We start from the raw sequence: 12,622 nt of genomic DNA on the forward strand, positions 1-12,622 counted from the left end.
ATAAAAGAAAAGGTGTTGTTACGTTGTGGATAAAAAAGCAGTCATACTTTTTTTTTCTCGAGGAAAGTGTAAAGTTAAAACTGGAATTTAGGGATATAGAGTTTAAAGTTTAAGCAAATAATTTTTAAAAATAGATAATACATATTTATAAATTTACTGTAGTTCTTCACTAAGCAAAAATAATGAAAAAATTCTTATTGTTATTATTTTTAATTTTAGAGTCAACATTAAACAATGTGCTATGCAATGATAGTAAAGATAGAGATAAAATAAACCATAATTTTGAAAAAGTTGTAGAATTGGATGAAATTAACTTCAAAGATTTTCTCTCTAAAAACAAGAATGTATTGGTTGTATTCTACGATTATTCTGAATTGTCCAGGCAAATAATTAACAACTTAGAATTTGTTGCTAAAGAACTAGATAATAGAAAATCAAATGGTAAAATAGCAGTACTTAATTCAGTGGCAAATAGGAATATAGCAGACAACTACATACTTAATAAGTTCCCAAAAATATTACTATTCAATGGTAGTGCAAGTGATTATTTAGAGTATCCAAATCATTTGAGTGGAAAGGAACAGCACTCTATGATTAGTATAATGGTTTCAAGAGACAATCCTGTCTATTTTAGTTTTGATGGAACCAAATACGATAAAATAGATGAAGCAATAAACGAATTTGACTTGGAAGGTAAAATATATTCGTCTTCCATTCCTGTTGTTGTATACTATGGCAAAAAAGATACAAAGAGAACAAAGATTATATTAGAATCACTTGAATTTATGAGAGAAAACGGTGTATCGGTAAAGGCTTATATAATATATGTTAAATACAAATCTGATATAGGCCTTCATATATATAGGCTTCCCCAGCCAAATAGGGATAATACTATGGAAACAAATCCAAAGGAACTATACAAAGCGAATATGAGAATTTTTGGAGTATTAGAGTGGACTAGAGATATTATTAGAGTATTTATTGAATCTGCAATAAGGCCTTATGTGTCGTTTAAGGGCAATGAATTAATGTATGTAGATAAAACAACTAATTCACTAATAACATATTTAAAGGGTAGCAGCGAAAAGGACATGTATGGAAACTTAAATGTTGAGTTCTTGAGTCACGAAAAAATGCAAAAATTGATAAATATAGCAAAGGAAAACTTTTATCCTGAAGACCCAGACAAGGATTTAGCAGTTGGTTTAATACTACCTGGTTTAGAGGCACTTGCTGAATCAAAAACAGGATTTTATAGAAATGAACATATTGATAACGGTTCTTATTTACTGAAAAGAAGAAAAACAGTGTTTGATCTGGAGAATTCTGGTACAACCAACAAATACATTATTCCGGAGCAGGCAATCATTAATTGCGACAAGTTTAGTGATATACTGACTGACATTCAAAATAATAAATATCCGATTTTTTACAAGAGCAAGATACTTTCAAATAAAGAATATTCTTCAAACATAGACGAGTATTTCATGGAACCCTACAGACCACTTGAATTAAATTCAAATACTTTGCGAGAATATCTTTATTATAACAATCATAAAACTGAGAATACTGCATTTTTGTTAATGTTTTATGCAGAATTGTCAATAAAATCAAAAAAAATGACTGATATGTTTAAAGAATTGACAGAATACGTTTCAAAAAACCTAAATAGTCAAACTAATTCGCGTATTATTATATCATTGTTTGACGTGGAAAATAACGATATTCCTAATGAATTCAAAGTTGAAAAAATCCCTTTTATATACTATTTGCCTTTTGGCAACGACAAGGTAAAGAATTCAATTGTTTACGCAGAACATCAAAGTTTGGAGATATTCAAAGGCTATTTGGAAGACAGAATAGCTTTTCAAGAGAACAAAATGAAAGATTCCGAGGATAAAGACAGTGACTCGAAAATTAGAGATGAGCTTTAGGCAGTGTAGTAAGTTAAAAAAGAAAACACAATTATTCAGTGATAAACTTTACTTTCCTCGTTTAAGTTGTATCTGTACAGTACATTTTGTAAATATTACTCGTATTTGTTATTCTATCTTTCAAAACAAAATGAATTTAATAAATATTAGAATCAATGCTGGCGTGAACACGTACAAATTAAATCCGGAAAATCTCTCGTTGACGTTAAAGCCGAATATTTTGATCGTAGGTGGAGTTGAGTTAATTACAAGAAGGACTTTTTCAATAACAATGTATATTCCAGCACCCGGAGGTGTTCTGTGTATTATACTTTCCAGCCATGAGTGAGTTCTTGCAGAAGACCTGTTTACTTGGTAAAGAAGTCTAATTACAAACGAAAGAAATACAAGCATGAATATGCTTAGGGTAAGGAAAATTATCTCGAAATTGGAGTATTTGTTCGGAAACTCAGGTATGAATTTCTCGTTTGTGATGAGTCCAATAATTCCGTTGTTTCTATTAGTTTCGATGTAACTCTTACTTGCAATAAAAGACGTTAAAAATGACACAGTCGGTGACTTTATTGAGGAAAAAACAATGTTCTCAGTCGTGGATGAAGAAAAATAATAGTTCGGATTCCCTGTACCGATGTGGCTATAACTTGATGCATATTTATCAATATTCTCATAATTCCCAAATCCCGAGTCAAACTCCAAGGATCTAATGGAGCCTAGTACTTTCTCTTCGCCTAGAGACACAATATCTGTGTCATCATTCAAACGAACGTCATTGTAATTGGTGTTTCCAAAACTAAATTCCGAGTCGCTGTTGTGTCTTCCATAATAGTAATAGTGCGAAAAAGAATTTGGGGAGGCACTCAAACCGGAAACCCCGTTTTCGATTAAATTCTTGTTCTCGTTTTTTGCGATAAAGACGTCGTCTGTGCCTGTGTCAAGTATATCACGTGCAATTTCGGAATCTAGGTCTTTGTTTTCGGCTTTAATTGTTGAAAAATCAAACAATTTAGAGTTAAATATCTTGTTCTTTTTGTTGCAAATAACAACAAATATTAATTTTCCGATCGAAAACAACAATAAAGAATTTGTGGATATGAACACGTCTATAAATGAGGTCCAAAGCTTCGTGTTTTTGTACAATATGTGCTGCATGGCACTCCTCCAGTAGCTGACTATTTGTATAAACTCTTGAACGTTTGAGTATTTAAACTGCATTGGAATATGCTGCACCAGTATTGTGCAGAGCCTTTTTCTTTGTCTAACAAAGAACAAAAGTATAATGAGTCCTTTCATAAGTTCAAATACCAGATTAGAAAGCCAGTATATAAATATGCACTCAACCAAGTAAAGCGTAAATGGCGATCTATTGTACAAAAAGTACAAAGTTGAGTCTCTGAACAAATATGAGTTTGTTCTGAATAAAACAATGCATATGTTAGACGAAAGTGCTATCACAGCGCTTAGTACTTTGCAAATAGACACTATTGAAAAGTATTCAAATGGGGAGTTGTAGCTTGCCTCATCAACAAGTCTGTAAAGTGGCTTGTATATTTTGTTGTTCGTAATCAAGTTTCCCAAATTCGTTTTTATGTTATCGCAACTAAGTCTTTCCTCGTCGCTAGACAACAGTCTTTTAAACTTTCTAAGTTTAATTGTTCCGCCGCTGCTTCTGCTTTTGGGATTGCTGTTTATTTTAGCATTATAGGTATTTCTATTGCGATAATTGTCAAAATTGTTGTTTCTCGTTACTCTGTAATTCATTCTAATGTCTGTCCTGTTTCCAAGAACGCTGCCTTTTGCACTTTTGTACTTTAGAAGCCCACATGAAACTCTCGGGCCTCTTTCGGCCATTCTTATTCTTCCAAGCACCTTATTTATATGCTCCCTCATCCTTTGTTTGCTCGAACTCATCGCACTCCCCGTATTAATACAAAAAATCTCGTCTCTTTTTCTTGAAACCATGTTCTCGAAATAATCGTTGTAGCTTGACGCAGACTGCATCAGCGTTGATGAGTGACAGTTTGAATTGTTCTCGCTTTTAAGTATGTATTTGAGATAGCCAGCTGCCTTAAGCCTTCTGTATTCCTCCGGAGACGACATTGAGTTTGAGGACGAAGAGGAAATTTGCGCCGATGAAGACGAAAGCGAATTTGAATTTTGATTTGCACTTTGTTCAACACCAAAACCAAAGTCCCGCAACGACTCTCTTTCGCCTAATGAGTAACCCTTTGGTTTGCCGTGTTTCTTCTGCCTTTTCGGCGACAGAGATGACGATGAGGAAGAGGATAATATTGGAGACAGCGCTCTTTTGTTGTTGGATTTTACGCAGTTAAAGGTACTATCCTTCTTTGCCTTGTCAGACAGTTCAAACATCCTGAATTTACCGTTATTGAAATCGCATTCTGATCTAGCCGCTCCGTCAATTGTAGAGTTAACGCCTCTAAGTCCCTTAATTATGCATTTTTCACCACAAATACCCTGCTCGCATTTCACTCTACCGTATTTTTCGGAATTCAACTTCTTTGGATAAACGTGTCCCTCTGCCTCGATATCTCTTTTTGAATTCAAGTCCAACTCGCTCTCAGAGTCCGGTCCGGCGTCCTGATTCCCGTTGTTGGACGAATTCACGTTGTGGTTCACAGAGGAAACATTAGAGCCGTCCATTTGCGTATTTTCAATGGTAATTGACGAGAACGAGGGCGAGGTGTAGAACGGGGATGATGTTAAGGAGTCAAGTAAAGTCATGTTTGAAGAAGGATCGTTTGGGAAATTTGACGTAATATTATTTGAGCTGTTCGTGGGAGAAAAGTTGTTGTCGGATTCCGTTTTATCAACGTAGAAAAGCGAGTCCTCTTCGTACTTTAGAGTGCCATCCTCATTTAACGTATCGAAGTTAACTTCTAAATCACCAACTTGTTTTTTAAAAAACACACATTCCTTCACGGGAAACGTGTTTGACTTGGTTAGTTTTTTGTAGCTTTCGCTATCTTTAAAAATGCTACCGTAATGAGCCATCTCCTCGGGATTCAGTGAAACTGAATCTTCAAGGCTCCTTTCATTATTTTTATCAGTGGGAAACTCAGAAAGGTGGATGCTATTCCTCAAGTGACCCTCCTCCGTTTGCGTTTTGCAAAACTTGTTGTTCTTGTGCTCAAGGTTTCCGAGATCAACGCCTTCCCCTGGGTCATCGCGATATGAAGCATAGCCGAGCAGTTTAGAGTAGATGTTTTTTATGTTCTTGTCCCTTTTAATGTTTTTCTTGAAATAATAGTAGTTGTACAAGTAATAGTCTTTGGAGTATCCGCAAAAGTATTTATTGCAGTAATTAGACGCAAAGTCGAACGAATAGTATATTCTGACCGTAGTACAAAAGGCCGAAACCACTATCAGGCCCATCAAAAACCATATATATTCGTACTCGTATATAAGCAACAAGACTATAAACAAATATACCAGCGAGAGTGCCTGCATAAAGAAGAATAAGTACTTAAAAAATGTTTTGGAAAAGTCGTTGCTTACGGATGAATTCACGCCTAAAAAGTAGTCCATAGGTGCGTTTAGTAGTATGCTTTTTGGTATCCTGTTTTCAGTTTTAAAGTTACCCCAGTTAATACTATTGCTTTTCTTCTCGTACACATACCAAGGCGACGTGAATATTATGCTTAAGGACAAAAGCAGCGAGTCTGATAGCGTTTTCTTTTCCGGAGATGGGAACAAATTCGCGTAGTCCCTCAACTTAAACATTGAACTCGGAAGCAAATTTATCAATACCTTCCTTATAAATTTGGACAAACCAATTGTAAGCGAATGCAAAGCCGACAGAGACTTTTTTTTAACCCTCCTTTTTCCTGTTTTCATCCCCCTTAAAGCGTTAAGTCTGTTTGGTCTTGGTTTGCTCCTTTTATCGACAGTTTTGCAGTGACTTGCATATTTTAACTGAAATTTGCGAGCCTTGTTCCTCCTTTTGAGTCGTTTTTTGCTCCAAATGTTTATCATATTGTTTATGTACAACGACCTTAAGTAGGAGGCAAACAACCAAAGAAAAATGTAAAACAGCACTGTCGCTATAATGCAAAGCGACGTTTTGGTTATTGTCGGAATTACCTTATGGTGACTGCTTGAGTTTAAAAGCGATATTATCTTTGCTTTCTTGGTCAACAAGTCGTCGAACGTGGTGTAGGACGTGGCATAACCGCAATTTCCGTTCCTCTTAATCAAACTGTGCAATTGAGTGCTGCTTATGAGTTGGCCGAGAGACTCAACCTCTAGTTCAGTTGGAATTTTTGGCAAGAACCCCAAATGTATAGTTTGGTACTCCTCGGTCAAGGTTGGAATGCTCCAGCCAATCTTGTTTTTTGACTTAACTCCTATACCGTCGTTATTGTCGCCGGTTCCGGAGCTTTTTTGGGAGTTCAGGGTCAAAGTTCCAGTTGGAGCTATTTTATCATACACCTGATCCTTCGGTATCATAGGCACCCATATTATGCTGTCTTTTATTAAAAAGCTGCAAACACTCGGAAGCTCGATTAAACAATTGCTGGGACGAAAGTCCGTTCCCTTAATTATCTCATTTTTGTAAAATATGTCAAATATATGCCTTTTGTTCGTGCCATCATTGCTCTCAAATTCATGGGTCCTAACGCCCTCTATTTCCTCTATCATCCCTCTTATTCTGTCACTTATGTGGTCGCTCTGGTGGCCCAAACCAATGTTATTGTTGTTTACCGAGTTGCTTTCAACGGCTTTATCGCCAGAGTGAACCCCACTTCCAAAATAATTCGCCGTTCTTGAACCGAAAACGCTGCTTGAATCGCCCTCGGTTTGTCTCAAGTCCGCCTCAGAGCCCCTTGGATAGTTGCAGGTTGAATTCTGCAACAAGAATATTATTTGTTTGAAGCTTTCGGGCCTCACAAACTTGGTCATTTCTACGGATAAAAACTGCTTAAGCAACCCAAAAGAACCGCTTAGGGACCTTTCCAGACTGTTCCCAAGGACCTCTTGCTTCTTCTCGTAAAGACACCTCTCCTCGTTTTCCCTGGTGCCCCCGATACCTCCACTGCCGTCGCCGTTAAAAGTGCTCCCACTTCTCGTTTCTGGTTTAAAGAACCCCGAGTTTGTTGAAAAAAGATACTCAAAACTGGTAAGTAGGGAATCGTATTCGCTGCTCACTTCTAAATGAGAGAACGTATCGCTTTCGTGAAAGTATCCTTGTCTCATTTCCTCCTTGAAGTACCTGTTTTTATTGGAGCAATCTTTAGATTCGCGACCGCAAGAACAGCCTCTATTCTTCTCAAGATCCCTTGAAACGCCCTCAGCGTCGTCCGAATACTCATCCTCGCTCTGGTCCTCGTACGCAGTCAACTCCGCTTCGTTTTCCTCAGTCATGCAGTCTGCGACGGGACTTTTGACAGTTTCGTTGTTGCAACAAATAAGCTCGTCCCTGTTCCTCGTGAGGATGCGTTTTTGGTTTAATTTCACGCCGGAAAAATAGCCTCTGGCGAGGCCGTCTGAATTATCGTTTTGGTTCCTGCATTCGCGAGGGCCGTTTTCACCCACCGTTTGCACTCCCACGCTCCCGAAACGCCGGTCCCGGTCACTCTCTTCGTTTTTCTCGTTATCATCGTACTCCTCGAATCCGTCAAGTTTGGAATTACACCTAAAAATTCTTCTATCAGTAACCAGTATAATGTGTCTAACAAGTAAAGTTACCGGTATCAACATTAAGTCGTCCAAATTCGGAAACTCCGGAGGAATTGAGCCCAGCAAACGGGAGGCTATTCTCACGCTCTCGGTTGAAGAATAGTCCAATTTTGAAAGAACCTCAGAAAGAGTTTGCGTTCTTCCCAGCAGTATGCTCCTTATGAAGTCGTCCCTGCCCAAAATAGTTGCAGTTACAAGGGCGTGCTGCAGTGCCTGAATGCACCAAAAACTCTGCAACATTGCCTCCCTTAGAACCGACTGAAGAACGACCTTCGAGGCGTAGTTCTTGTTCAACAAAAGCAATAAGGACAGTATTGACACAACGCTGTCGTACTCATATGTTCCTATCTCTGGAATGGAACGCGGAGTTGACACTGAGCTCTTTTCCAAAGGGACGCAGAAACACCTAACCAAAAACGAAAGCACAGGAAACTTTATTATACTTGAAGACAGGTACTCAACTATCTTTTGTTCGCCCGCATGCTCGAAGTTGGTGTTCATTACAAGTTCGTACCAAAGCGTTGCGTTGGTTCTTGGGTTTTGAAAAAGCAACATGTCCTGGAGAATGTTAAGTCTGTTTGTTTTTACAATCTCAACCTCGCTTTCTGTCACGTTTTTAAGCGACTTCTCTCCTTTTAAGTTTGAAGCAACAACGTACCTGGAGTCGAAATTGTATATTATGTGCCCCACTGGCAAGTTCCCATATATATCCGGCTCATTTAAATCGCAAAACTCGAACTCCAATACGCCACTTCTGCTTTGAACCTTGTAAAAGTTTACCAACAGTCTTATCAATTCGTCGTCTCCGTAGTGTGTTAACCACCATATCAGCGTTCTCCCTTCTTCGTCTTTGACCAAACATATGTCCTTGTTTCTATTGCTTACCTCAGGTATTATAAGCGAAAGGAGCACCTTGTGTCCGAAACCCATTTTTATTGCGTTTATTATTCTGATTATTTTGTCTTTTGCATTCGAGAAACCCTTATTCACGTAATTCACCGTTGAGTTGTGGGAATACCTCTCGCTGGTTGAAAGATACTCCTCCTGTACATTGTTTCTGACTATGTATTTCGCAAAGTTAGGGTGCTCTATCAGCTTCTCAAGCAAATCCTTGTTTCCAGAACTAATCAAAAAGGAAACCGAGTCCTTTCCGTCCAGAGTGACCTCCGTTACCGACGATCCATAATCAAGCAGCAACTCAAAAAAATCCTCTGTTAAACTTGTCATTGGGGTCTTTAACAAATAATACAGCGGCGTCAACCCTTTTCTGTCCGTCGAGTTTGGACTTGAACCACACTTTAACAAAAAATGTGCCATTTTTATATCCTTTATCATCACACTGTGAAAAAGAGGCGACAAGTCATTGTTATCAGAACCCTCTATATTTGCCCCATTTAATAGCAATAAGGCCACAAGTGGCAAGTTGCTGCCTTGTATTGCGTTTATTAGTGGACTTTCTCCGTCAGAATTGACTTTATTTACGTCCGCACCGTACTCTATTAGCTTCATTGATATCATGTACGAGGCGTATCCGCTTTGTCTTGTAGATAGTAAAAGTGCCGTTTCCCCCGAAGAAGGGGACACTTTGTTTACCAGTTCTATACACATTTTCTTCAGTATTTCGTTCACTAATTTGTAGTCCTGTTGCTTTATCTTGTCGTGCAGCTCGTCCAGTTTCTTCAGGCAACTCAGGCCAAATTTGTTGTCTCCCGACTCGTCACAGCTGCAGTTCGACACATTGTTGTTTTTGATCTGTATTACGCCGTTTTTCACTGTGTTTAACGGACATCCAACCGGGAAGTTGTTTGAACAGTCAACCTCAGAGTTCAGTAACGCGTACACTAGCACGGTCAACAAAACTCTTATCATCTTTAGATTGTTTTCCTTTGTCGCTGATTCGCATACTTTATCTCCCTTTGTAAGTGGTGAATTTACCAAACGGCTAAAGTAGTCGTTTAGTGCACTCCCGTCCGTTTTTCACAATAGGTAAACGCCTTGGTCAAATCAAAGGTTAATTAGACCCAGTTTAATGCCAACTAAAGTGAGTAGAGGCTTCTTTTACAGTTATCGTATGATTTACTGTCTATCTTGTTTATCCTTTTCCCACATTAATCAATGCAGACTCACATTCCAAAACAGTCGTTCTGTCCTATATAGTATTCACCTAAATGGAAAATACTATTCGCTGCTCACAAATAATTTACCAGCGGAACTAATATTTCTGTTAATGAAAAAGCAGACACACGCCCCTCGTGGGTACCTTAATTTTACAGCACCATGTGCCAAAATTTTTATTACTTAATTTAATGAATTAAATTAAAACAAAGCGAGAAAGCAACTTGGGCCTGAGAAGCCGGAGTAAATGAGGAAACTTCGTTCACTTGAAACCTAATCAGAAAAGAACATTAAGACAAAATACGGCAAATTTAAATTCAAGTGGTAGTTAACCCAGTTAGAGTTGTTTAAACAACATAATGTATTCAGACTTTCTGGGAAAGCTAACTATCCCACTGAAAATGATCAGCTATTGTAAGGTGGATCTCAACAACAAGCTCATCTGTATTCTTTTTTTTCAAGGCACTTGAGTCATTTGCATTCTTGACATTGCTCTTAATTATACTTCCGTTGTAATTGTCTGAAAGTCTTCTGTGTCTCGAACCTCCATTTTCGTTGTTCGGCTGACCGGAGCTCTTCGGCTCTTTTTGTTTATCCTCATTTTTCTTGTTTTCCAGGTCATTCTGCTTCTTAGAACTCCCCCAAGAAGCGTGAAGCTGGTGCCATATTCTGTGTCTTAGAAGAGTTCCTGTATTAACTATGTACTCTATTCTGGAAAGCTTGAACACCCCATTTCCTTTTTCTGATAGCATTTTAATTAATTTTAACAGCTCGTACAAGTACAATGCCAAGCGGTGTCTCGTTAACTGTCTATTGCCTCTTATTAACTCATCGTCCGTAACGTCCAGGTGATCAAAATAGTGTTTCACAAATTTCAAAATATTAATCTCGTCGAAAAACACCTTGGACTGGCCCTTTATCTCCAGATTTACATCGCACGTATGTGGTTGTGGGTGAAAATGATTGCAAAATACTATGTGTTCAGGAAGCAGTTTATCTAAACTTATTAATACGTGTGACTTCATTTGGTCCATTGACACTGGAAGAATCTTATGATTGTGCTTCAAGGCTGCCACTATTGGATTATAATGTACCCTATTTAAGGGAAAAACTTTACCTGCTTCTAAAAAAAAAAATCTCGTAACTGTGAACCAAAAATCAATGGTTAGCCTTGTTAGTGGCACATTAAAGAAGTAACAGTTTTTTAAACAATATCGTATGTAACCGTTGCAGTAGTTATTCAATTTCTTACATGTGATCCTCAATTCAAGCAAGTTGTCATCTTCAATAAACTCAAACAAATTTTTCTTTGAATTCAAGCTTAACGCACTAAAGGCGTCCAAAAACAATACCTTTTCCCTGTTTGAGTCATCTTCTCCCACCTCCTCTTCGGCCCTGTGCTCGCCGGCCTCTCTATTTGTCACAGTGTCTGATTTGCTTTCAAGTCTGTCTCCCAACGTTTTTTCTGACTCGCTTTTAGACAGTGAGTCAGGCTTTGGCATTGACTCCGTCTTGCCAACACTCATTAGTAAACAGAACTGCCCCTAATTTTGACTTGCTTCTGTAGCTACGCTCAAATAGCAATATACGAATCGCGTTAGATCACATTTACGAATTCCACGTTTGCTTAACACTACCTATCCACTAGAGTATATGCGCTTTTTGTGTGCACACACATTTGGGAATAAATGAAACAAAGAAAAAACACAATGCTTGTTTCATTCAGTGCACTTTTGTCAACTAAATAAAGTACAAATAATTAATATAACAAAATCAAACAGCAGACGTTTAGTAAATAAATACATGCCTTAAACACTAGTTAAGGGTAATTTCATATATTAAACAAAATTAAGGAGAAACCTTATGGATAGTCAACAAAACTTCCACTTCCGCCTTCACCCTCATCTTCGTCTGTATCAATGTCACTTATATTCACACCATTGTCGTCTAAAATACACGACTGAGCCTTGCAATCTTCTATTGGAGTTTTATTTACATGCATCAACTTTAAAGTTTAAGGGAGAGCAAGTTTTGAACAGTTTGTATAGGACACAGTTAAGATTATGTTATTGAGATTTAAACAAATCTTACCTTTTCTACAAGGGAAAAATCACCCTGGGAACACTGACTGTACAGTTCGCACAGCAATTCCGAAACCTCTATATCGCTTCCATCTTCTATAATGACAGAAAACCTTGATTCCATACTTTGAATTAAGTAGTCTGCTAAATAAAAGGGTTCAATTTTTCTTCCTTTATTTTAGAAAAAAATTAGATAAATGTCTACTTGTTCCGGCATAAAAAACTATATTAATCAAACATACCCGACTGAAACATCAACAAAACCTCATCCACCAGTTCCTCTCTCTTCTTAGAGGAGAACCTCCCGGACCATCCGTTCTCCACCGACAAGTTTAACAAGGTCCTTAAATTAGTTAACGCCTGTGACAAATAAATGTGTTAAAACCACTTACCACGTGGAAAAAACATGTCTCAAACCCTGAGAAAACACCTTAAAACGCTCTGAATTCATCTTAACCCAAACATCAAAATAACTAAAAACGCCCTTGAATTCCGAATTATTTCTTTTTAAATCCTGCATTTGTTTTTTGACAGTTGGCGCCAATGTGTACCAATGTGCCGGTATATTTGCCATAATTAAAGACCACATGCAAATGCAAATAACACTTTGAGAGAGAAGGTAGTGGCTAACGGGGTTTATAGCATTAATTTGTAAATAAGGGGAACGAGAGTATTTTATTTACCACTTCTGAGTCGCTCACTCGAGTTCTTTGTGCGTCTTTCACCTCAAAAGGCGGATGTAATATAATGGTAAAAACGGTAGAACTGAGACAAGCAAACAATGTGGCAAAAAAC

The 12,622-nt window shown here is 37.8% G+C and overlaps 4 protein-coding genes across 4 annotated transcripts; 1 reads left to right on the forward strand and 3 right to left on the reverse strand.

Annotated features, from left to right (window-relative positions):
- Window positions 1-182: 182 nt before the first annotated feature.
- FG386_001012 (uncharacterized protein) lies at window positions 183-1,934 on the forward strand (the record flags this gene model as incomplete). Its single annotated transcript, XM_067340275.1, has 1 exon — window positions 183-1,934. One exon carries the CDS (start codon window positions 183-185, stop codon window positions 1,932-1,934), a length of 1,752 nt encoding a protein of 583 aa, XP_067196163.1.
- Window positions 1,935-2,054: 120 nt separating this feature from the next.
- FG386_001013 (ankyrin-related protein) lies at window positions 2,055-9,500 on the reverse strand (the record flags this gene model as incomplete). Its single annotated transcript, XM_067340276.1, has 1 exon — window positions 2,055-9,500. One exon carries the CDS (start codon window positions 9,498-9,500, stop codon window positions 2,055-2,057), a length of 7,446 nt encoding a protein of 2,481 aa, XP_067196164.1.
- Window positions 9,501-10,129: 629 nt separating this feature from the next.
- On the reverse strand, window positions 10,130-11,272 carry FG386_001014 (uncharacterized protein; the record flags this gene model as incomplete). The annotated part of the gene is made up of 1 exon (XM_067340277.1): window positions 10,130-11,272. One exon carries the CDS (start codon window positions 11,270-11,272, stop codon window positions 10,130-10,132), a length of 1,143 nt encoding a protein of 380 aa, XP_067196165.1.
- A 335-nt stretch (window positions 11,273-11,607) lies between these two features.
- FG386_001015 (uncharacterized protein) lies at window positions 11,608-11,951 on the reverse strand (the record flags this gene model as incomplete). The annotated part of the gene is made up of 2 exons (XM_067340278.1): window positions 11,608-11,751; window positions 11,838-11,951. 2 exons carry the CDS (start codon window positions 11,949-11,951, stop codon window positions 11,608-11,610), a joined length of 258 nt encoding a protein of 85 aa, XP_067196166.1.
- Window positions 11,952-12,622: the final 671 nt, after the last annotated feature.

This window comes from Cryptosporidium ryanae (genome assembly GCF_009792415.1).
Source record: "Cryptosporidium ryanae isolate 45019 chromosome Unknown contig_19, whole genome shotgun sequence".
In the NCBI taxonomy this organism is placed as follows: Eukaryota; Apicomplexa; class Conoidasida; order Eucoccidiorida; family Cryptosporidiidae; genus Cryptosporidium; species Cryptosporidium ryanae.